The sequence below is a fragment of the Brienomyrus brachyistius genome, chromosome 6, assembly GCF_023856365.1.
Source record: "Brienomyrus brachyistius isolate T26 chromosome 6, BBRACH_0.4, whole genome shotgun sequence".
NCBI lineage: Eukaryota > Metazoa > Chordata > Actinopteri > Osteoglossiformes > Mormyridae > Brienomyrus > Brienomyrus brachyistius.
In genome coordinates, this window is record NC_064538.1 from 11,028,399 (window position 1) to 11,053,473 (window position 25,075).

The 25,075-nt window shown below is 40.0% G+C and overlaps 1 protein-coding gene across 1 annotated transcript in view; it reads right to left on the reverse strand.

Moving 5' to 3' along the window:
• Nucleotides 1-25,075, reverse strand: part of LOC125745256 (solute carrier family 12 member 5-like) — a 50,908-nt gene that overhangs the window by 23,715 nt on the left and 2,118 nt on the right. Inside the window, exons 2-4 of the mRNA XM_049017914.1 lie at nt 3,480-3,574; nt 2,580-2,711; nt 147-293 (exon numbers count right to left, since the gene is read on the reverse strand). Coding sequence (XP_048873871.1) covers nt 147-293; nt 2,580-2,711; nt 3,480-3,574 — 374 coding nt within the window. The remainder of the gene's footprint in view (nt 1-146; nt 294-2,579; nt 2,712-3,479; nt 3,575-25,075) is intronic.

Consider the following 25,075-nt stretch of genomic DNA (forward strand, 5'->3'; position numbering starts at 1 on the left):
ATACATAGTGGGAGGAATATTCAGAGCAGAAATATAGCTGATGCATGTCTTTTAACATGATGTGACTGCATAATTATGTAAATAACATCTTTTAGTATCACATTTTGTTAAGAGGCGGCCGTAGCTGGAAGGACGGCTGTACTCACTGTAGAGCAGCACATAAAAACGATGATGAAGGAACCCAACACCCCTCCGATGCCCACTACCCAGGTCATCCTCAGGAACAGAATTACCCCAAAAATGTTCTGCAGGCAGGGGAGGTAGACACCCATCAAGGTGCCCATCTGGGGAGCCTGTGATAGAAAAACACCAGAAATTCTCGTTACTCAAAAGCTTTGAGGATAATCAATATTTATCACTGCTCAGTAAAAGTCTAGCAAGAAGGAGGCAAGTGGTACAGTCCTATGTAAGCATGTGACCCCTCAACGCCATACAAAGACACAACATTTCTACCACAAATCTACCTGCAGTTTGAGGCTTATATTTTTGTGTTTAATATGGAATTTTCCCATTTAAATATTATTTTCTAAAAACTTAAAGGATTTTGCTTTCGAAATTATATTTATTTTTGCTGTATAATATATTATACAATATGTGTCAGCTTCTGCGATGGGTTGGCCCCCCATCCTGGGTTATTCCCTGCCTCATGCCCATTGCTTCCGGGATAGGCTCCGGACCCCCTGCGACCCAGTAGGATAAGCGGTTTGGAAAATGGATGGATGGATGGATGTGTCAGCTTTTTAGGAATGCCATACTGACCAGGCAATCTCCTGCTTGGCGCCTTGTACTTCTTGAGGTAGGATGCCCCTATACTCGTTATGTGAAATGGATGCGGGACAAATGGCCTGGTTTTTAAACATTTGAACTGTGTAGCATATACCGTCTGTATTCTTATATGCATGTCTATTGACCTCTCTATGACCAATGACTCGATATCACATTCTGAATATGCAATAATTTTTGATGGGACACTGATAATCACCAGAATAAAATGAAAATGAGCTGTGCTGCATATCAGATTCATTAATACATATCACAGTCTCACAGAGCATATCTCAGCAGCAGCCGACTGGGCGAGAAGATGAACGAGCGAGAGAAAAGTCCCCATCGCAGAGACCTGAAGTGCAGTGCAATAAAGCTGACAGCCGAAAAGGAGCTTATTCCAGCATCACGCTTTGCTGCACTTACACAACCTGACAGCCCTAATGTGTTTCTGCTCTTGCCCAGTGAATTATCAAATAGTGCCATACAGGGGCAGCGAACATAATTGTCACCCATGACCTGGCTGAACAAGTCCTGCTACGGTCAGAGATAAATGAGTATGTGCATGACATAACCTACCGTGTCTCTTTAGTGTGAAGAACATGCCCAGAGTGATTATGAGAAATGTGCATGCATTACATGAGAACAACAGTGGAGTAGAGAAGTAGGAGAGGGTCAAATCTTTTACACTACAGTGTAAACTGTATATGTAATTTATCTGTAAAATTGATTGGAGTAGTTGGGCTGGTTTGGCTGTTTATCAAACGTTTATACAGTGACCAATGCAGGCATGTGTGGTTTTTTCCAGAGGACACATATCTTCTAGTGGACCGACTAATATCATTACTTGTCAGAAATGTTTAAGAGTAACACCTTTGCATTATCAATTGCTCATTACATGGATGGATGAGTACCCAAGCTCAGTGTAAATTTATATAATGTCTATTTAGGTGTTCATTTTAAATCCTGTGTACTTTTAATTTGCCCTGGATATGAACTTGGAAGCTTAATCTGTGTTCACAGAAGAGGTCAAATCCCATTCTGCTTTCCAAAAAGCCCAAAGCCTCTTTTAAAGGACTGCCAAAAGTTATTTTATGCCGTACATTTTTTTTTACATTACTATCTTTCCATAAATTGAAGTCAGTCCTCTTTCAAAACAACTACAAAGTACAATTCCCTTGAGAAATCTGGTGTTGTTCTCCAAAAACCGGATGATAAGTCATGCTGTAAAAATGTGAATTGAGAGATTACTCCTGCAGTGGGATGCTGCTATATTTTACATTTTATATGCAGTTATATATAATTTATTCCTATAGACCTTGTAGTTCTGCTAAAGTCTTGAGAGTATCTTATGGCAACAATCTGTATTGGAATGATTTTACTGCCAAAATCATGTCCGCAACTTTAAATTCTATGTGTATGCTTGTATGTAAATTACAAACTGAAAAAACACAGGGTGTTTCATGGGATACAGGGAATAAGGGTTTAATCCCCAGAATTAATACAAAAAGCGGGAAAGCGACTGATGAAAAAGAAGACAGGGAAAATGCAAAGACATTGAAAGGAGGTAGGGATGGGCATTGAGGACATTATGCGGATGAACTAATTTTTCCAAGACGACCAAAACGTAAAGGTTTATAGTAATGAAAATGGACGGGGAAGAGTGTACAGTAACTGGACCCCCTGCTCCTTGTCTCTCCCCTTACATGTGAACCCCATCCCTTGCTAGGCTATTGGGTTCCCTTAATAAGACTCCCTGTTGCTATTTTTCTTGAGTTTCCCAGTATTGCGATTCCTGCTGTTGGTTGTGATGGTACCTTGATGGGCTTCTTGACAGCCTCCTCGTTGTTCTCGGCCTCCTCATGCTCCTTGCTGCCCTGAGGAAGGTTGGAGTAGTTGGCCAAGCTGCTGAGAAGGGAGGAAACCATGGGGCTTGTGTCCATTTCCTCCTGGAAAAAAATGAGTATATGAAGAATTAAAACTGGTCGGTTCAAAAGCATATGTGTTTTCAGTATCTCCCATGAAGAAATGAATTTTATTACATTATTTGTTCGTAAAATCTTTTTTTTAGTATGGCTATGGTTCCATTCTGGGTTAAGAATAAAATTAATGAACCTTGTCCAATGGGTGGCATTCATCTTACTCATGCTGTAAAGTATTATGCAGCTGAACAGTCAACAGAGAACCTTATTTTGGAAAGATTAGGGAGTTAGGGAATCATTCAGTAGCCTTCATTTTCTAAAAATTCTTGAATGGAATTTGGCCAGAATGTTGGACTCAGCAGCTCTGTTCCCCTGATAGGTGCCAGGAGACCTTTGATGATCATGGATGAAATAGGACCTTGGTAAGAAGCTCACCTGAAATTTGGCACCTGGTACTACTGCAATACCACCTTCACTGCACACACATGGGATTAATTTCACTTAGTCCAGAGGAGAAGTACCCTTTATTTACTCACCAACATCACCTCCAGCAGCAAATTTATTTTGCCTAGAGGTCTTTTATCCAAGGTCTTACTGACTTCAATACTGCTCAGTGTTGGGTTTTCACAAAGCAAGTATGACAGGGTAATAATTAAAGTTACACACTTACCCATAGACTTACCCCCATTGTGAAGTCGCCTGGAGCGATATCTACTTGACCTTCAAGCTGTAACTACTGTAATTAATAATGGTTATTTTGTTTATTTGCGTAGGACCTGCCGCGGAGTGCTGTACCTCAAACAGGGCCATGTTCTTGCTGTCATACTGCTGGGCCTTCTCAGTGTCACCAGTGCCAATGAAAGGGCTGCTTTCCTTGGGGGTGACATCGCCTGCCCAGTGGGGATAAAGAGTTTCACCATTAGCTGCTTCTCTCTTTATATTATTATGCCTAACGCTAATTAATTTTAGCACAGGTAACAGTATTACAGTAACAATGCCAGCTTCATTATACAATGTACTAAATAGTTCAGTGGTTTGATATATGTTTAACTGTAACTTCATTTTTTTAAGATTTTAATGATTACATATAAACCTTTGCATTGTACTTCCATGCACCAGTATAAGAGAAATTCGCTTCGCTTTTGGATGCAACTGCACGGTGGAGCCATTTTCAAATTCAATACCTTTTCCTTGCAATTAAATGCTGTTTAATGCTTGTACAGCACTGTTCCTGCAAGTTGCCTGCAGGCCTGGCCCAAGGGTCCGATTCGCATAGGCTGCCTCTGTCTTTTCCAGAGATTATGTACAGTGTCTATTTTTGGTGGAGCTGAAGCATTACTGTGGCTGTTTTTCCCCCAACAAGCTCACTGCCTCCCCCCCCCCCCCCCTCCCTCCGTCAGCGCTCCCCATAGGCAGATGAAGAGTCTTTGCAATCTCTCTCCTGCAGCATCTTGTTTACTGTCAATTCTAAGATATTTTTTTTGTGTGTCTGACCTACATTATCTGTTTTACTTGATTTCTCCAAACGAGTTTGAACATATGCTGGAAAAGAGGTAGAATTAAATAAAACCGACGTAGAACAGACACTTATTAAAACTGCTTTGGAGGTGTTCTAACATCGGCTATTTATTGTATTTATTTGTAAATATTAAGAACTAAAATCTGTGAAAACTTCAGAGGAAGTAACGGTACCCTTGGTAGAGTGCGCCATGGGTAATGCATATTCTGAAAGGTTCCAGCCGTGACTTTTCCCGATACAAACAAATTATTCTAGAACAGAGGGAACAGTAAGTCATAGATATCACTTGCATCACTCTCCACATCTAACAAAAAGTAGTTTTCAGTTCAGTGTTAACATACAGCTTCTATACAAATGAATTCATATTATAGGGAAATTATAAAGCAATATAACCACAAAAATGTTATATAAGATCTAATTAGGCGATAAAAAGGAATTTTGAGGAAGTATATAAAAGTATGCATACCATAAGCAGTACCATAGGCATTGTGAATAACTGTAAATATATCCAATCTCAAATTTTCAGTCCACTTTTGTGAGTTATTTTGTCATTCTGCAGGTGTCCTTGTGTGTGTGAAGGTGCTTCTGAACGACGACGCCTTCGTGGAATTTGGAAGTTTAATGGACATTAATATACAGTATTGAATACACAGCAATTACAGTCGTGTGAATGATATGCATGAATGTTTTGTCAAAGGTGAATGCAAGAAGTCTATGCATTATGCAAATAGGTAACAGCAACCTGGGGTGTGATTAATTAAAAAATGTCAGGTGTTAGGAATTATTAAACAACTTTTAAACGCTCATGAGCAGCGCACCTACAGAGGCAGGCATGTTTTCTCCCATTTGATGTTAATGAAATGTAGATTCACGGTCCGTCTGGCCCAAAGCTCCCGGTGCCGTAAGCTTCTGCATTTTATATGACGACAGATGAACCGCAAAAAGCCAATAATCCTGTAACCTATTTAAAGGCCGCTGAACCCACAATGTGACCAACGACAACACAGGAATCCAAGTGAGACTGGGTATGGAAGCAGAAAGCTTCAGTTGATCAGATGGCAACACTGCAGGCACTGTTCTAAGCAACATAATGGCGGCAAATACCTGCATTCATAAATCCCCCCCCACGCGCCCAACACAGTGTGAATGCAGACACAACATGCTGGGAAGACCTCTAGCCTGCAAAGCCTGATTTTGGATCAAATTACTCTTAACTACTAATCAGTCCCACGGGCAAATGAAAGGCATTATGATATTCACGGAGGGAGGCCAGCTTCTGCAGCATTTTTCCCTGAAGCCAGCCAGCCAATAACCAATCTGTTTTGAATGACAATGCAACAGACTAGGACTGTCATAATTTGCCATTGTCATGTAGCGCAGAAGATGCAATGTCCAGAATGAAAATAATGAAGAGAAAATGCAGTGAAGATCTGATGAGTCGATACATTTCTAAACAACAGAGGGCTTCCTGTGTTCATAGGGTAGGAGCAACACGGGGGAGAGTCACACAGGGAGAGGACTGGGGTGAGGGCTGGTAGGCACATGGAGGGCCTTACGCTTTACCCATTATGCTGGCTACATAAAGACAGTCCACTGCACTAATATGGTATATGGGGAGTGGGATATTAGATGAGGTGCAGGAACGAAATAACAGAAATGGTATAAAGTGAATCATTTGGGATGAATTTTGTAGTTGCCTTGTCATGAATTCTGACCATAATGAAGAGCCACCGGAAAAAACTCATGTATTTGACTGATGATGAAGGCTTACACAAAGTAGGAGCATCACCCAATTCTCCTACTAAATCCCAAAGCAAAAGGAGCAGACATTAGCATCAATTTATGTTTAATTCAAACTGGTCCTAAGCCTCTTAGCACCAGTGGAGACATCTGGCAGCAGATTATATATTAAATACATAATAAATCAATGGGCCACTGAAGGCGAGCTTTCGATAGTGTGCTGCTACAAGGGCAGTTGGAGGCTAGATGTTTCTTAACTTTCTTATCAACCTGAAAAAAGAACGGTGATATCTTAGTCAAGCCCAGCGGTGACGAATGAATTATACACCAGTCACAAGATTCTAAATTTGAATATTTTGTCTGATAAAATCAACAGTTGTTTGCAGCACACTAACTACAGATAAGTGTAAGGGAATCTAGTGAGGGCTGGTGGCCATGATTGCTGCCAGTCAGATAACTGCTTTTGTGTGAGTGATTATAGCGGCATAAGTTCTCAAACGAAATTGCCACTGAATGCTCCGAACAACTGAAGCAACAGCAAACTAATCAAAAAATAAATCTATAATCCGTTAAACAGGTACAACAGGTAACATCTGATAAATTGATGTTTCTGTTTTCAAAGCGATTTACAGAAGATGGTTATGTATTATGTTGTGTAAAATCTAAAAAACAAGAATCCGGGCGACAAAAATAGCAATTAATTCTGACTTGTATTATAGCCAACAAGATCATACACTCATTTCCTCACTGTTCCAAAGCTGAAACACATAGAACTCTATTCCAAATTAGGAGCAGTGTAATGCTAAAAATGTCCCAGGATTTATCCAAACAAGATTAGAAACTTGCAAAGCTTAAATGACGCAGACATGGCGACATTGCTCTTGATGCCTGAATCCTAGCCTCAGTGAGAAAAGGGTATCCTTCTCTCCGTTACTGTTATCTTGGCTGTTTTCAAATGTCCACTGTGAACCACAATTGTAAGGCAAAGTGAACTGTATAATGAAGACCGTGCTCCTTCCATTTTCAGAATGACCTTCGCTTCTCTGTGCTGTAGAATAAATCTCCTTTGATCTCTCCTAGAGGCCGGAATGACCGTAATGGCTGAAATGGTCTATGAGGAGTACATCCTTAATCCCTGCAATCCTTCCTGCACTTTTTAGGTCAGAATTCACACAGAAGAATAGCATCTGACCTACATTTCAGCTGCCTTGGGAAATGAGATATCATGCATACATCTTTACAAACATACACGTACACAACAGGACACAGTGTGACATGTAATGCATTTCTTACAAGTATATCCACATAAATCATACAGCTTGCCACAGATAATGCCCTGGTTATAAGACTGTGCTGCTTTCAGGACCTGTACTTAGGGACTTTGACTGCACTATATCAATTTTACAGTTAAATCATTCATACATTGAAGAGGATGTTTGACAATGCTGCGAATGCCTTTTAATAGTCATTGCAAAGAACTTTTATTCGAATTTATTTTATGTAGGTGGCTCAAGAAAGGTCATAAATGACTGCAGCTGTTCGGTAGCACACAGACCCCACCTCTTCCACGTTTTGTCTATAATTTTATCCAGGTTGCAAGTTGAGTCTAAATGGGAGAACTTCTGCTTTGGAACTAATATCAAATCATGCCACCTCACTTAGTATTTTGCTTTAATAGTGTACGAGACCACACATCCCAAATTTGTGACCTTGTAACATCTCGAAATAGCCAAGCTCTAGGCAAAACCACGTCCAATGGGAAAACAAAGCCGAGAACAGTCTTCCTAGGTGCATGGTGAAGTTACACTTCATCACCTGCTCTTTTGCTTGTGGTAAACGTAGACATCACGTACACAAAATCAGAACTAAAAACTTTAATTTTAACCAATGAAAATCAGCCTGACTGATGCCGAAAGTTGTCTAGCTAATTGTAAGGTTATATTCAACCACAACGTGCCAAATATTTGTAAAAATGAGTAATAAAAGTGATGATAACTTTTCTCTTCATATTCCACATTTATGCAGGTCCTTTAGCAGCAGTGCTGGTATGTGCTGTTCTTCTCATATTTGATCTCCAACTGAACCTCTGTACAGACACTGATCACAGGCGGCTCTTGTCATCGCCATGCCGTTAAACTAAGCGTTCCCTTCCACTAATAAAAAGTGCCAAAATGCAAGGATTCCGTGAGTCACGACGTGTCAGATGAATTGGCAGTGGACCTAGCACATACCTCACATAACAACAATTTTGCAGGCTGTCATTGTCGTGATTAGTATTTTGTGACAGTTGTTGCTAATGGCAGGTAGCGAATTAAATCGAGTCACACATTTTTACTTCACATTAGCATCTTACCTGTAATTAACTATCTACTACTCTACTTGTCCCCTGTGCTTTTTGGCTCCAAATTTATTAACAATGGATGCATGGATTAGATGTTTCAGTATAGATTAATACCGTTTTCAGTTTTATCAATGTGTCCTAGGATGGCTCTTTGAATGACTATATTGACTATATTGGCCACTTGGGAGACCAAATGAAAGGGCAGTGCTGTCACCCTAAGTCAGCGAGTGGCACAACTATGTCTGAAACATCTCTGAAGGAAGCTTTGTTTCAGGAAGGGGCTGCTAGCTTGGACCTTGGCATCAACAGGGCTCACAGCACCATTTATGACAATTACCCCCTGTACTTAACAAAGTGATTCCTTGCCCCCAGGCTTAGCAGTGTCCACAGTCCTCATAGTCTATGTCTAACGTCAGACCTACCTCCCTGTTACAGGAACAACAAACCTGTCTTCCTGAAGGACACTGATATCACCCAAAAAGGCAGCTCTGACTTTTGCAAAAATATGTGTGTGTGTGTGTATATATATATATATATATATATATATATATATATATATATATATATATATATATATATATATATATAGAAGTATGGCAGGGTTATTTCAATGATCTCCTTCTTTAAACTTCCTGTTGTGTTGGATTTTGTTCTGATAACAACACTTACCGAGTTATACAGTTTAACAGAAAGCATGCAGTTCAGCTTTGCAAGTCATTATAATAATTATCATTGATTATCCTGTAGTTCACTAGTAGTTCATCACACTAAAGAAATCAGGTGAAAGTTAATGTGTCAGCCCATTCGCTTGTATATCTACCCAGGGCTGTGGCAAGGGCTCTCTGACTTTATTTGTTTTATCTGAATACATTATGTTGCGTTTGGCTGATCACAGGCCAAAGAAAATCTTTACTTAGCCACTGATTCGCACATATCAGATTTCACTGAAAAGCTCAAAAATTACTCTTCCTGATCAGCCAACATAAAGCACATATATCATTTATATATGCTTTTTAGCTTGTACAATTGTACAATTTTTTTCAATGTACAATTGTGCAAGGATGTGATACAAGGATGTGATGCTTGATTGTTTTTCTAAAACTAGTCATTGTTTGCTTTTGAACTGAAATCAATGCAAGCAACTACATATTGATTTAAATATTTGTTGTTAAACAGCCTATTAATGACACTAAAGCAAAATGATGACCTAAACATAGAAACAGACATTTAAAGAAATACTTGGGCATTGACAGTGAAGCAACAGGTTTTTGTTGGAAAAAATTAAACCATCGTTTACTAGCTAAGAATGTTTGCACAGGCCTGACTCTTCTCAGGCAGCATAGTACACAAGGCTGGGGTACGACATAGACAGGATGCCAGCCACCTGTACTCACAATCATACTCTATGGGCAATTCAGCGATAACAGTAAGCCTAACTGCATGTCCTTGGGCTGCAGGAGGAAACTCGCATAACACAAGGGGAACATGCAAATAGAAACATTTGTATTATGTATATAATTAGCCTAAAATACCCCTTCCATATTATTAATATCTCTCCTTTCATTACTGACCTACACTATGTAAGTTTCATGACAATAGAGCAAGCAAACCTCTTTTAATAAAAAACCTCGGTTTGATGCTATCATTTATTAGCTATTTACCAATTATTACCAAATATATGCTTGTTACACCGACGCTCTTTACAAGTTTCAATAGTCCAGGAGCGCAACTAATAATTCAAATAATTGTTTCGATCTACAAAATAGTCAATAATTCAAATCCAACTGAACAGATGGTACATACTGGACTCTGTAAAACACTGTGAGATTCTTCATCAATCAATCTTACATTAGACTGACTGAGGCATCTGTCTACCAGCTGCATAAGACCAGATTGATTGCTGATTGATTGACTGGACCAGGTATAATATGGACAAAGTGTCTACTATAAGCAGATACATGCACATACATGCATGCTATGCTGGAAATAAAGTAATATGCTCATGTGCTAATATGTTAATATTCTCAGATGCTAATATGCTAATGTGCTAATATTTTAATATGCTAATATGCTAATGTGCTAATATGTTAATATTCTCAGATGCTAATGTGTAATATGTTAGCTGTGTGTTGACTGGCCACTCCAGTCCATCCATTCGACCATCTTTTTGTGAGCCTCTATCCTATTCAAAAGCAAACAAACGTTTTAAGCTAATGCTCCTACTGATGATGGCGTTTGGATGCCCTTGGGCCTCAGATGATTAGTTTTATTTGAAACTGTTCATAAGCTATATTAAATTTGCTCACCCACTGTACTCTTGCAGCAAGGAATCTCTTTTCTGTTTTATGCACCAAGGCAGAACAGTTTTTGCCCACCGCATCAATTTTCACCACAGCAGACACTACATGGGGAAGCAGTCACTGATGCTAAACCAATAAAACAAAGACAGAAGTGGGCCACGCTCTTCCTCTGAAGCTTATTGTCTTCTTACCCTATTGAAGGTAGGTTATAATTGATTGTCCCAAGTTCACTATGATCAGATGACATGAATTATGTGTCCATTAGAGTACCCAACCACCTTTCTTTGGACCGACACCAGCGTTTCACTTGGCCACAGAATGCTGTAGGTGTGGAGGTTAATTCCCAAAAATGTAGTTTCTGATTGCATCTGATTGCATGGGTGCTACAGCAGCTGTAGTAAGACAAATGAAAAAGCGAACGGCTTTGAACTTTCCCATCGCTGAGAGAATCAACAAAGACGACGGCGACACCGCGACTGGTTACTGTTGCAGTTACAAACAAGCTTTCATGTTGACATTATTTTCATATTAATCATGTGTAATCCTGTGGTCCATGAAGTTTTTGAACTTATGCCGATCCATAGTCATCAGAAGGCTGGCAGTTCCTACACTTGGGGATCAAAGTAAATGTCTTTCACCTGAATCTATTCCTTTTGAATGTAAGACTTCCATAATACATGCTTATTACAAATGACGGAACTATTCTTGGCTTTCAAAAGCTTAAGGAAGCAGTAACAAAACCTGCAACTTTTTTTGTCTTAGCAGTAAGGATATTTATTATGAAAGGAATATCAATAACTGGATCACACACAATTTGAGTAATTACTGCTTATTTACATAGAAAGTCCATAATATGTACTGCATTTATAATTTCAAGCCCTTTCAAGGGAAATGATGTTTTTTTCTACTCATTCTGTTAACCTACTTTGCTTTCATTCCCTTACATAAATATGTATTATTTACTTCAACTTAGGTAAAATTACCCATGTGTATGACCGTTCTTACGTCACAATGGTTGGACTAAAGTGGTATTTTGCACACTACATTTGTATATCTTGCTAGATTTTTTTTTCTCTCTGTATATTTGATACTTTTTGCTTATATATTGCAGAAGAGTATGCTTCATGTCTGTTCCTAGCAAACTGCCAGACAGTCTGGGTTGTTATATAACTACATTTCTTACGTATTTTATTCACCAGGGTATTCGTTTATAAAGAGATTTATATATGAATCTACTCCTTCCTTTAAAGATAACCTCCTGAGAGTAAAGTAGAAGGAATGACCACTCAGATGAAGCCTGTACGCACACGGGTTCTCAGTGCAAGGCAAGGTGACCTAGATAGAATCTCTTTCTATTACACAAGTACGCCTTGTGAATGGCTTAATATTTCACCCGATCATCAAACATTGTGGTCCTTGAAGACGCCCCTCTTTAAAAATATACCAAAACAACCCAGTGCCGGACAAACTCCGTCAGCCAATGCAGGCACTGAACTTAACCTAGTTTGAAAGTACAGTATAAGGGGAGATGGAGCTTGCAACACTGCAGGTATGTCTGGCTTTGATGCACAAAATCCTTACATCGAAAATGACTTACGTATTTAATTATGTAGCATTCTGAAACTCTTTAAAAAGCTTAAAAAACCTACTTAACATCCCATTCTTCAGATTGAGAGGCAAATCTGAGACTTCATAGTGCAACAATTTCAATCTACCAGTAAGATACTGATGTTTGCATAGTAATATATTTACGAAAAGATTGTGAAAAACAGATGAAAATAGATTGCAGTGAACTTTACAGGCTCATTTTACTATAGTAAAAAATTACAGTGATTGTATCATCACTGTGTTGCCAAGTTGTTGCATTGATGCCATTTTTATCTTTTCTTGTTATTAAAATGACCCAGACTGTTGAGCTACAGCAAGAGCAAAATGTAATATCAGGACACTCTTTATTTGTAATAGAATGATTCATCTTCTAATGAATGAGACACCCCAACATAAATAAAAAATGCATGGGATACTGACTGTGAAACCTGTATAGAGTACTATTGTACAGGTCTGTGTTTAGCGTAAGCATCTGACATCATTACATAAGAACCTGCATTGTGGCTGCATCAGGAAAGGAGGGGTGCTCAGCTTCGCTCTGGATGTCTGTCTGAAGAACTGAAAAGACATTGTATGAAATGACATATATTTGTCTGCAGAAAAACAGATGAGAATATTGCGGCATACTTTAGGATTATCCGTTTAGTGTGTTTTTGGGTACAGTTAGGCAGAATGCAGGATAGGCTGAGGCTATATAGCTCACTTGAGAATTAGCTTGGCGTAAAGTTACAAAGTTTCTGAACACATGTAATATCTCCACAGTACAGGTGTTGGACTCATTAAAATGACATGGCGTTCAATGTTTTCGAACAGCAAAACAGCTGTAAGCTATATTTTTTTAAACTAAATCAAAGTTTCCTTTTAAAATGCAGAACAGTAAAGCATGAGTCTCCCTGAGAGCTCCCTGGAGTAATATTAATATGTAAAAAGAGCAAACAAATAAAATTGTAAATATATAAAAGTAAAAAAAAAATTGAAATTTGCAGTGTTCATATTGCCCATAGTAACAGTGTCTCCACATACGAAGCCTGTTAGCGCATGTGCTGATATTCTGATACGGTTTCCCTGACAGTAGTTTCCGGCAGCGTTGGCTGGGGTTCTTGGTGGATGGAGCTGCCCATCATGAGGTGTCTACTTGTGTGAATATCCTGGGATAACATGCTAAACTGTGCTGATTTGCATACTGCTGAGGTACGCAATGACCAGGACAAGTCCTTGGAGATGCTAACCCCAAATACACATATGACTGCAACATATAACTACACTGACCGTCAGTGACAAGGTTCTGCTAGTTCAGCTTGGAGAAAGTAAGTGGAAATTCCTGAGCCAGAGACGGAGGGAACATGTTGACGATCCTGACGCTTGTGCACTTTAATTGATTCAAATATGGAATCATGAAAGGAAATCATCAAACGAAAACTGGAGAACACCACCAACCTTAAGAGAGGGAATACGGAAATCTAAACAAAGGAGACGCAGAACGGTGCAATAAAGTCAATGTGAACTGTCAGATGATAATGTAATAAAAACAGACTGGAGCCAAGTAGATTCACGGGCACTGAACTTTCTGACATATGATCAGCATGTTCACTCCGTAAGCCTGCATCAATAGAGGAGGCCATGCGGATGGAATGTGCTGGAAGTCACATTCAGTTTTTTTACATAAAATCATTTAACACAATATCCGGCGTGATTCATTTTGCTAATCTTGATATCAGATCAGCTTAATGTGACAAGCTCAAGCTGGCTGTAGTCAGTGATGTGTGGAATAAATGGTTGCAGATCCTGCTTCTGATGCACGATCTAGGCCTTTGTTTTACAGCGGGTGAACATGGTGTCCTTTTTGGCACTATAAGCCAACATAACCGTAGGAAGTATGACATCAAAGTCTGGGTAGCATATGATACAAAATCTAGCTATTGATTCCAGTCATAGAAAGTCGTCGATCACCTGAGAAATTAGAGAAAGCGGGTGGCTGGGTAACATTGTGGAAAAGTCAAAAGAATCTGACAACTTCTTCACGTCCTTCCAAGTAAAAGCAGCAGCTGATGCTGAAAAAAATGTGTAAAATAAAGCAGGACCCCTAATGATTCTCCGAGGATAGAGGGCTGATCTGTGACATCCATGGGATCTGCTTGCTGCCAGCATGTCACATTGTCCCAAGAATAGCAGGAATGTCCTTTCTGTGCATGGTAGGCAAAGATCTATTTCTGAGCACAAGGCATGAACCCACAAATCAGCCTGGACTACAGTCCACCAAAGGAGGGGCGACAACCTTGATAAGGTGATTGCAACATACAGCTGGCTGCACATTGGCTTTTGGCAGTTTTCCAGAATATTGTCAACATATCTGCATATAACCCTTAAATCCTCTGATATGGAACCAAGCAGCAGGGATTTTATGGGAAATTGCATCAGTGTCAGATATTCTATGAAGCTCTTGTCAATCCTCACATCCAAAGGCATAAGCAGCCCCCCTCACTCCCCTATAGCTGCACTCACTGCAATACATGGGCCAAGGCGCCCGGACCATCCTGTTGAGAATCAGTGGGGAGAGGTACCAGCCCGAAAAACAGAAAGTATGCATCACCTCACTGATAGTGACCAGCACCAAAAAATGTCCCCACAAGGTCAAAACTGCAGATTTTTAATCATAATGCAGGGACTTTATGTGGAGAAAAAAACTGAGCGGAGAAAATGTAAAGAAAAAGGCCAGTGGCTCACATCAGTGTTTATGGGACAAGCTGAACATGCATAGTTCAGGCTGAATGATCAGGGCCAAATATGATGAACGATCAATTATCAAAACTAGTGTTCGAGATAAAAATGTCCTTGCACTGCTTTTAATTCTTATGCTATCGTTTTCTTCCCATGCAACTCTTACAAAAAGTAAGAGTAGATTATTTTGCCGACTGGAGTATGAAATTAGAGTATGAAACATTAACTAGTCACAGGTCAATTTCACGAGAGGCTGCCAAGTGCCAGCAATTAATTCTACTAACTAATAATAAAAACCAATAGGTCATGAGTTATATGAGCCCTTTATAAAAGAAGCAGTAAAATGGAAAGAAATACCGGAACTTAAAGCTCCTCTCAGCACTAACCCTGGTCAGAGCCCCATTTCACGTGTTGCCACTGCATGCAGTTTGAGAATATGAGGCTGTCTGTAGCCCACACTGGTAAACTGCACCATGACTTAGGAATAAATTACACACTGACGTTATTTGAAATTGTTCTATTTTTGCAGATTACATTAGGAAAGTCTGAATTTAATAATTGTATGCAAAATTATGGGTGGGAAGTAAAATTAAGTGAATGCAAGCTGTTCAAGGTCATTGTTAATAGTGAGAAACTACAAGACATGGTGAAATATATATGGATGTCATGCTGGTGGAAATATATAGCACTGCATATATATATATATATATATATATATATATATATATATATATATATATATACAGTATATATATATACGTACACACATGCCTTTAAGTGTGTTTATGTGTGTATATATACAGTATATATATATATATATATATATATATATATATATATATATATATATATATATATACACATACACACACACACACACACACACATTTCTTGTACTGCTACGTCACTGGAATCGCAGTGTTCCATCTTTCAGCTGCTTATCCTACATAGGGGACAGGGTAACTCTGGACACCAGTGCACTGCAGGGCACACGCATGTTCATCAAACTGTATGTCTTTGAACTGAAGGAGAATACCCGAGTACCTTCAGGAAGCCTGCACACTGTGAGGAGAACATGCAGAATCCACACACACAGATTGCGAGGGAGGTTCACAGCCTCAGCCTGGGGGTATAGGGGATGAGTGCTGTTCACTGAGCCATCAGGCCCCCTTCATTCATACATTTTTTGGTTAATACACAAAAACTAAAATAGTATAATATACAAAATCAAAGCCAAGGTCATTAACTAGAGGTATCCTTCACTTTCCCAATTCACAGCATTTCTTGTACAATTTTCTGTGTTAGAGGTTTTCCTGAAGAATGAAGGTCTGTACAGTCCGTTGTAACCATCATTTAGGTTTCCCATACTGGCCATGCTGGTGGATGCTGTCATAGATCTCTCAGAGACCATCAATAGTGTCACCAGCAAAGCCACCCCATGCTATATCATCTTAATTGTCTATGGCTTATGTTACTGGATAAGTAAAGAACATACAGAATAAGACAGGTGAGCATTACTTGAGCTTGTAGTTAAGGCGAAAACGTGGTTTAGGATTATGGTTACTACATTACTAGAAGGGAAAGTGTTTATTCTGGAAAGGAGCGACAACAACGAAAAGTTAACAAAAAAAGAAAGTGATGAATGTAACATTTTTCTATTAGGGCAACAAATATGAGGTTGAACAACTAAAAGTGATTATCAATTCAAAACAGTAACAAAAGCTGACTTTTTCGGATTATTTAATTTTACTGAAAGTATTTTTTACAGATTTGATTGTCATACATCACTTTTTTGTCCATTGCTTACATACTTTTAATATTTTTCAGCTGCACTGTGAAACATTTTATGTTCAAGTAGCTATCAGTGTACTGCAGGAATACAATCAAAGCCAAATAATTCCTTCTAGAGTGTTTAAGATTCATGCTTGGTTTCTGAGTTTCAGCAAAGAAATTAGTTACTTTCATTTTCTTTTGTTAAAATACTAACCACACACAAAAGTGTTTTAATCATTGTTAATTTTGGGCAACAATATTTCATACTTAACTATTTAATATGGCAGTGTTCCGAAGATGGAAATTTCCCTTTCATCTTTACATCCAATAGACATAAAATATATTTACAATAAATATATTCATCATTATTAGGCAGAAAACTGGAGATTTTTTTCATGAAGCTCTCAAAAGAAAACACAAATATAGGTCTGTCACTGATGAGTGGATTGACTGTCTCATAATCCAAAAATACAGAAGAACGGTTAAAATGTGAACTTTATTAGTGCAGCTGGTAGGGTTACTACTTTTCTTAAAGTTGCTCTTTGTCTGCATTGGGTGCTTTTCTTGTCCCAGGTCATGGTTAGCAAAGACCTCTGCTAAAACAAAACGCAAATGTGCACCCCATCTCTAGCCAGATTCATTGTTAGCCATTCTTAGCAATATCAACGGTTGGACAGTACTGTGTATATGACAGGCTTGATGAAACACAAATAAGACATACAAGGGTTGAACAATGTATGAAACTGGAACACCTTGTTTTAGACCTCAAAATTTTTGTATGGTGTAGGGCCTCCTTTTGCGGTCAATACAGCATCAGTTTGTACTGGGAATGACAGATATAAGTTCTGCATGGTGGCCAAAGGGATTTTGAACCATTCATCTCACTAAACAGCGGACAGGTCACTATGTGATGCTGGTGGAGGAAGAGTTTCCTCACTTGCTCTTCTAAAACTGACAAACTGACTCAATAATATTAAGATCTGGTAACTATGCAGGCCATGGGAGATGTTCCACTTCGCTTTCAAGTTCATCAAGCCACTCCGTCACCAGTTTTGCTGTATTATCATGCTGCATTATCGTCCTAATACACAGCACCACGTTCAGGGTTGAAGATGGTCCTCCAAAATGACATTGGTGGTGATGTGCCCATCTAGAACGAGTAATGTTCTGGAATAGCATGATATTGCAGCCCAGACCATCACTGATCCACCCCCATGCTGTACTCTGGGTATACAGCAGTCCAGGCGGTAAACCTCTTTGGGACTTCTCCACACTGTAACCCTCCCAGATGTGAGAAAGACGGTGAAGGTGGACTGATCAGAGAACAATATGTTTCACATTGTCCACAGCCTAAGATTTGTGCTACTCATACAACTGAAACTGACATCTGGCATTGGCATGAGTGACCAAAGGTTTGGCTGTAGCAGCACGACCATGGATATTGACCCTATGGAGCTACGCCAGTAGTTTTGGAAACAGGAGAGTCAAGGTGCGCATTTAATTCTGCAGTGAGCTGGGCAGCTGTGGTTTTATGTTTTTTGGATATAATTCGGGTTAGTACCTGGCCATCCCATTCAGACAGCTTCTGCTTGTTTCTACAGTTATTCCTGTTGGATGTTGTCCACCCTACATGGTGGTATGCCATCATTACCCTGGCTACAGTGGCCTTCGATACACCACAAAGGCTTGCTGCCCTGGTTACAGATGTGCCAGTGAGATATGCACCAACAATTTGTCCTCTTTTGAACGCTGATATGTCTCCCATTATGTTGTGTGTATTACAGTGTTTTATGTACAGCTGTGCTATTGTTTTGCAGATTCAAACCTTCACACTCTTCTCTTACTGATGGAATATGCCATCAGTGAGGATTGGCCACCAGACATATATAGTGCATGTATAGGCGTGAAACTTCTAACACTATTGACGAAGTGTTTCAGTTTCATTGTTCAAAATGCTAACAAACAGTATAAAACTGCAGCTTTAACTTCTGTTGATAAAGGGCGCAGCCATCTTGAATTGTGAGGTCAGGGTTGCAGAAATTCCTCTGACTTTCCAAGTCAGAATTTCACCTTCAGGGGGCGTTCCAGTTGAAATTTCCGAATTGGAACTCGGAAATTCCTACTTCTGAGTTGAAATGGAATGCAGCCCCAGGCCCTGTGCTATTTCCTTTTGCCATGTTGCCAAGTAAACGAGAAGAAAATTTTAATAATTACTTTTTAATTATTGAGTAATTGAGTAATCGTGACAACTATAATTATTATTATTATTATTATTATACTTAATGAAAGTGACTACATATGGTACTGTATTGTACCTCAAGCCGACAAACTGTTGAAGCCGTGCAATGTTTTCACTAGCAACCAAGTAGTAGAGTAGTCCATCCATATCTGGGGGTATGTTCCAAGGCTTACTGTGCATAGTTGAAACCTTGGGGGTGTTAGGGGGTCCAGAGTTCCTAGGTACGCTTGTGCCCATAGTGGGTGGTTGTATTGCATGCCCTGTGATGTACTGACATTCCATTCTGGGCGTAGCTGTGTGCCCTGTGATGGACTGGCATTCCATTCTGGGCGTAGCTGTGTGCCCTGTGATGGACTGGCATTCCATTCTGGGCGTAGCTGTGTGCCCTGTGATGGACTGGCATTCCATTCTGGGCGTAGCTGTGTGCCCTGTGATGGACTGGCATTCCTTTCTGGGCGTAGCTGTGTGCCCTGTGATGGACTGGCATTCCATTCTGGGCGTAGCTGTGTGCCCTGTGCTGCCTGGGAGAAGCTCCAGACCCCTTACAATCCTCTTTAGGATATAAAGCATTGGAAGATGGATGAAAGGAATAATAATCCTATTTGGGGTGAATATTTATTCCAACCCTGCACTAGATACAGTAAGTGACTGGAAGATGGATGGATAAGCGGGAATATTTAGCTTTAATCCTTGCATATAATTAAACCGATGGTGTATCAATATACGCCAATATTTCATAAATACTAAATGTCCTTGATTTTCAACCCAGTTTTAGTTTTTTCCAGGTATATATGTAATTAAGGGCTCTGTAGCATTTCCAGGTCTCTCCAAACCCTCTATGGGCTGAAGGGGCCAGTCAGCACTCAAACACAGCCTTGTACCGGATCTTTACAAGTGGAGATTGGGGGTCGGACATTGAACAGACTGTGTCCTTCTCGGGCGCCCATTGTACCAGGGTAGTACCTGGCTACTCAGTTCTGAGCCTGTGTGTAATGTTCCTTACTACCAAGCAGAAAACCCTCATCCATTTCACTCTGCAATGGCTTTCAAAGACAGTGTCCCAGGTTTAACTGCATTAGTACCTTTGTCATTGCGTCTGCTGTTTTATCAGACTCTCAGGAATCCCTTTCATTTCTAACACCTTCAGTGAAGGAGGTGAGGCTCAGCCCGGAATCTTTCCTTCGTCACCAAGTGGACGGCTGGCGTCCTCATCGAACACAGACCTGTCTCAGCCCAAGGTCACCGACAGCGTCACACGAAGGCTTTTCTCCTCTGTATTACAAGCGCAGCACACTACAGTCATACCACAAGTTTCTCAACAGCACTGTCTGCTGTACTTTACAGAATGACAGATATTCCAGATTCCTTCTCTTTCACTAGAAAGAAAGCAAATTATATTGCCTGCAAGGTTTCCACATAGCAAGTAAAAGCTCATAAGCCAATCAAAGGCAGGCTTATGTAAAACATCTAAATGCATGCAAATATATGTATCTTATTGTACTGTAATATGACAATAACGTCAAGCAATTCTTCTGAAATATAAGCATTGTGTTGAGAGGGATAATTTATTCACATTGTCTTTGTTTTAAGGCTGTCCATCCAACTTCTTCAATGTAAGAGTCACCATCTTTGAATCTTTTAAATGCTTTTTTCTTCTAAAGAAGGTTAAGAGTATTTTATGGGCCTGGTTCACTGCCTTTTTACATTCTTACATTCTCAATAAGACTTCCCAATATCTCAGAAGTGTTAACTTTCCTGTACTGATTAACAAAGGATTCATCTGTAATGTGTGTTGACCATGCGTCATGTGCTGTGAAATGTATGAACAAACAGCAGCCTGCCACCCTCAGCAGTAATGGGGCTTTAATTACATTTTGTGAGGTTATCATTCCTGACAGGTGTTGCAAACTGCAGTGGCTGCCTCCACAGTGCATGTCCTCTTACACTCTTTATGTCCTTCAAGCCAAGTCTCGCAAACACAAATGTGACAGAACATCTGCATGAACAGTGCCAGTGTTTGCCCCATGTCAGAATTTCATCAAGTTTTTAACAAAGTGAAGGCGGAAAGTAATGGTTGCAGCAGAAAGTAATGAACCAGGCAATCTACTGGCATGAAAAGGTTGTTGTAGTGCTCGATAACTCTGTACAACTAATGAGATGTTTATGGCCAGCTGTTTAAATACTTTGATTACCAGTGAAGCATATTCGGATCAGTACTATCCAATATAATCTGACCCTGGCTTTTTCCATCTGAGTGAATTTATCAGCACAGAGACACATAACTGGCCAAGATCAAAATAAAAGACCACGAAAAGTTGGTGTCCATCAGTCTGGAAGTAGCTTAAAATCATTTGTAAGTCTGTAAGTCTCAACCAAACCACATTCAAGGCCAAATGGTTCAAATGGAGAAGATAATGAATTTTCTAGGGAGTGACTCTTCTGCTGAATTCTTTCAAAGAACAAAGAGTTACACCATCCAGAAAATCTCAGGGAATCTTAGAACCACATCCAGGAATCTGCAGACCAGTCCTGACTTAGCAGAGGTCAGTGATCATCACCCCACATCTATAAAGAAACACGGTACTGGGGGAGACATTTACTCACCTGTATGACCATGTAAGTTCCAGGAGAATGAAGAACAAACAGGAGAAGTATAACACTGTCAGAAGCTAAGAGCCACGATCAGATGAATGCTTTGCTGCGTCAACACCAGGATCTGACTTTACACCAGAAAAATCTGCAGGATGGTGTCAGTTCATCCACCCTTGAGCCCAAGGTTCAAGCGTAAACCTCTATAAACACACATTTCACACAGATGAACTAGTTCTGCATGGAAAATGGGGCAAAAATACCTCCAGAGTGCTATGTAAGACATCAATAACCGCTGGAAGTGTTTGGTTTCTGCCATAGCTGCTAACAGAGGTATAAGCAGTCAGCGAGTGAAAGGGGGCCATGCTTTTTTTAAACAGGGGTTGTTGAGTGCTCCCTAACTGTCATCCATTCAGCTCTCGCAATTCCCATTACCCAGTACAGGCATGCGGTGGATCTCAGGAAGCAAAAGGGCACAAGGAAGAGGACACCTTGGAGAGGATAACCACACAACATCCTTTATGGAATTACGTAAGGGTGGAAACTGTGTTATTTTAATGTTTTGTCTAATTTTGGTTTCTGTTTCAATTAATATGGAAATGATTATTGTATGATTAGCATATTACATGCCATGTAAATTGTTGTCTTTTCTAAAACAAAAGGAATATCTGTTTTTAGGACATTAACCGTTTCCCTTTGCCAAGAAAATGTAAGGCTTGATTAACTGGGCCTTTTTTTAAGTGAATCAACAATGTGCCCTGTGTGCTTCCCCCCGTCCCCCATATATAGTGTGTTACCTCTGGAAACGGTGGCTTTTTGCAGTCCCGATTTTAATGTAGGGCGGCTAAGTGCCTCACACCTCTGGGTCCGAGAGTTCAAATCCTGCTTCTGCGCTATGCATGTGCAGTTTGCATTTTCCCTGTGTTGCGCCGGTTTTCTCCCACAGTCCAAAGATACACCATACGGCTAATTGGTGTCTCTAGGGTTCCCACAGAGTGTGAGTGTATGTGCCCTAGGAGGCTTCCTTGTGCTGCTTGGAATAGGCGCCAGGCCCCCTGCGACTGTGCTGGATAAGCGGCTGGAAGATGGCAAACAGATTATTCTAATCGCCAGCACAGGTGCTGTTTCCATTTATGAGCTTTTAGTGCCTCCAGTGAAATGCAGGTCTGGGCACATCACGCATGCCGTTGGGTTTTGGTTTTTGAGGGGCAGGTGTCTTTTTTTTGGGGGGGGGGGGGGGGCCTCGGCACCCTCCCCCGCACATGCGTACTGTTCATCATACTTTTCTGCTTGCACAAATGTTCATAGGATTGGGATCCTACAGTGTCCAAGAAAACAAAAACTGTGGAAACAATCACTGACAGCATCCCTTGTGGTCCGAGGTGACAAGCAATTGACCCCAATTCAGCTTTTTTCTGGATAAGAAGATCGAGGAGGAATGTACTCATACTTTTGTTAGTACTGTGATGGCTTCTCTTTAGAAATATGAATTCTTTAACTTTGACAGTAGGTGGCTGATGGAGAACTCACACTAGTAGAATGAGTAGATATATCTTGCTGATACTTGGTTCCTGTATTGGTTTTGTAGGTCATACTGGCTATTGAGAAAAAGTGCTTAGGGAAAGAATATTATGGCCCAGTTAAAGGGACTGACATGTACTGCAAACATACCTCAAACAACTCAACATAATGCAGAGACTTATCAGAGTGATTCACAACGTTCCCCAATAATAATACTTGTACATTTTTCTGTTGGTTTCTATTCTAGACATTCACTGGAAGTGGGGGGGGGGCATAAATTCAAATTCAGTTGGAATGTCTTTAGCTAAGCTTTCCTGAATTGCCTCACCTGACTGCATCCTGCAATGTGACTGTGCCTTTGTAGTTATGATAACTGTAATATAGAGACATGACAACACAGTGACTATAATTAACATTAAAACAATTAAAAGCAAAATTCTTGAATCGCTTTGCACCTTGAAAAATAAACACGTTTCTGTATGTGTCATTGTAGGCAAAGGTAAGACTAAAAAAGGTACATTAGGGTGGATTACACCTCAGGGGAGGGGGGGTCAAATCGTGTTCCGCTGTTTCTTCCCCTAAAGCCCATACACACGCAGTTAGGCTAATTGTTGTCTGTAAATTGCAGTATAATTGTGTATGTATATATCTGCCCTGCAATGAACTGCTGTCCTGACTGTACCCCAACGTTGTGTGCCCTTTGCTGCCTCAGATGAGCTCAAGTACCCCCCCATTCTGACCAGGATAAAAAGGTACAAGATAAATGGATGGATCCATTGCGCTACTGAATCTTTACACGAAATTTCTACAATAATTTTTAGCAAAATACAAATATTAATTTGGAGAGCCAAGTATCTGCACAGAGTGTGAGATTACACGGGTCAGTGAATTCTCCCTTTGGGGTATTTTGCTGATGTGCCATTGGTTGTTGGGCCCTTTGAATGTTACCAGTTTTCAGCAGCTGTTTCCCTACTTGAAGAAACTGACTTTGACATACTGCTTAGCGTTAACATTTCTCTTTGTTAAATTGTATGGGCTTCATGAAAGAGAGCAGTATGTTCCAAATCTTGATTCCTTTGTTCTCTTCCAATAAATTATCTGTGTTGTCAATCCATATAATTGAATTACACTTTATTGTCAATCGTTAGGGCTAACTTTTTATAATGGCTTTTGTCATTCAAGGTCTGGGAAGCGCAGTAGTATTTGTGATCATGTTTCATGCTTGGTGATGACGAAGCTGAAGATAGTATATTGCCATAGAGAGAAAACCTTGAGTGTCAATATAGATATGTGAAGAGACATCTGACAGGAGGGAAACGATGCTGATGTGGTGTTTCGGCTTGGTAATATCGACCGGACAAGTATAGCTCAGCTTATGTAAGACTGTACACGACTCTGTCATCCAGGACATAACAAACTTGTTAAATATGGCATTTTGTTTTAGTGTGATTTTTCGGAAGCGTTCCAGTTGCGTCCCTGGCTCTGTGTGTGGGATTCTCATCTTCCTGCATGTGGATAGGTGACTTCTAGTCTCAGTATGTGTTTCTGTGCCATGTGATGGACTGGCGGCTCAGCCACGGGGCCTCCTGTCCCGTTCTTTGGATAAGATCAGGCCTACTGTGATGCTGTACTGGATAAGCGGATATGGAAGATAGACTGATGTGCTGCCAATGTGCACAGAAATGTCTCTGAATGTAGATCTGCAACACTGATCCCATTTTCATGCACGTACCCCCTAGACCCCCTGAAGTATACATTGTTTCAGAAACATGTGGAAGCCACTCATACTAAATATAAGAATTGGTTAATGCTTTGCAACAAAAGAGTTCAAAGCAAAACTAGATAAAATATGCATCTTCCCCAGGTCATACGTATATGCAAATTATTGTTCAGTCATTATTTCAGTGTGAAGTTTGCCATGCACACTGTATACAATCAGGTCTGCTGCTGTTCATATTGCTTTGTCTTTTGCGACAAAAAAGGTTACAGTAATCACACCTTTGTAAAACTGATAATACAAATTGGAATTATCATTACAGACTA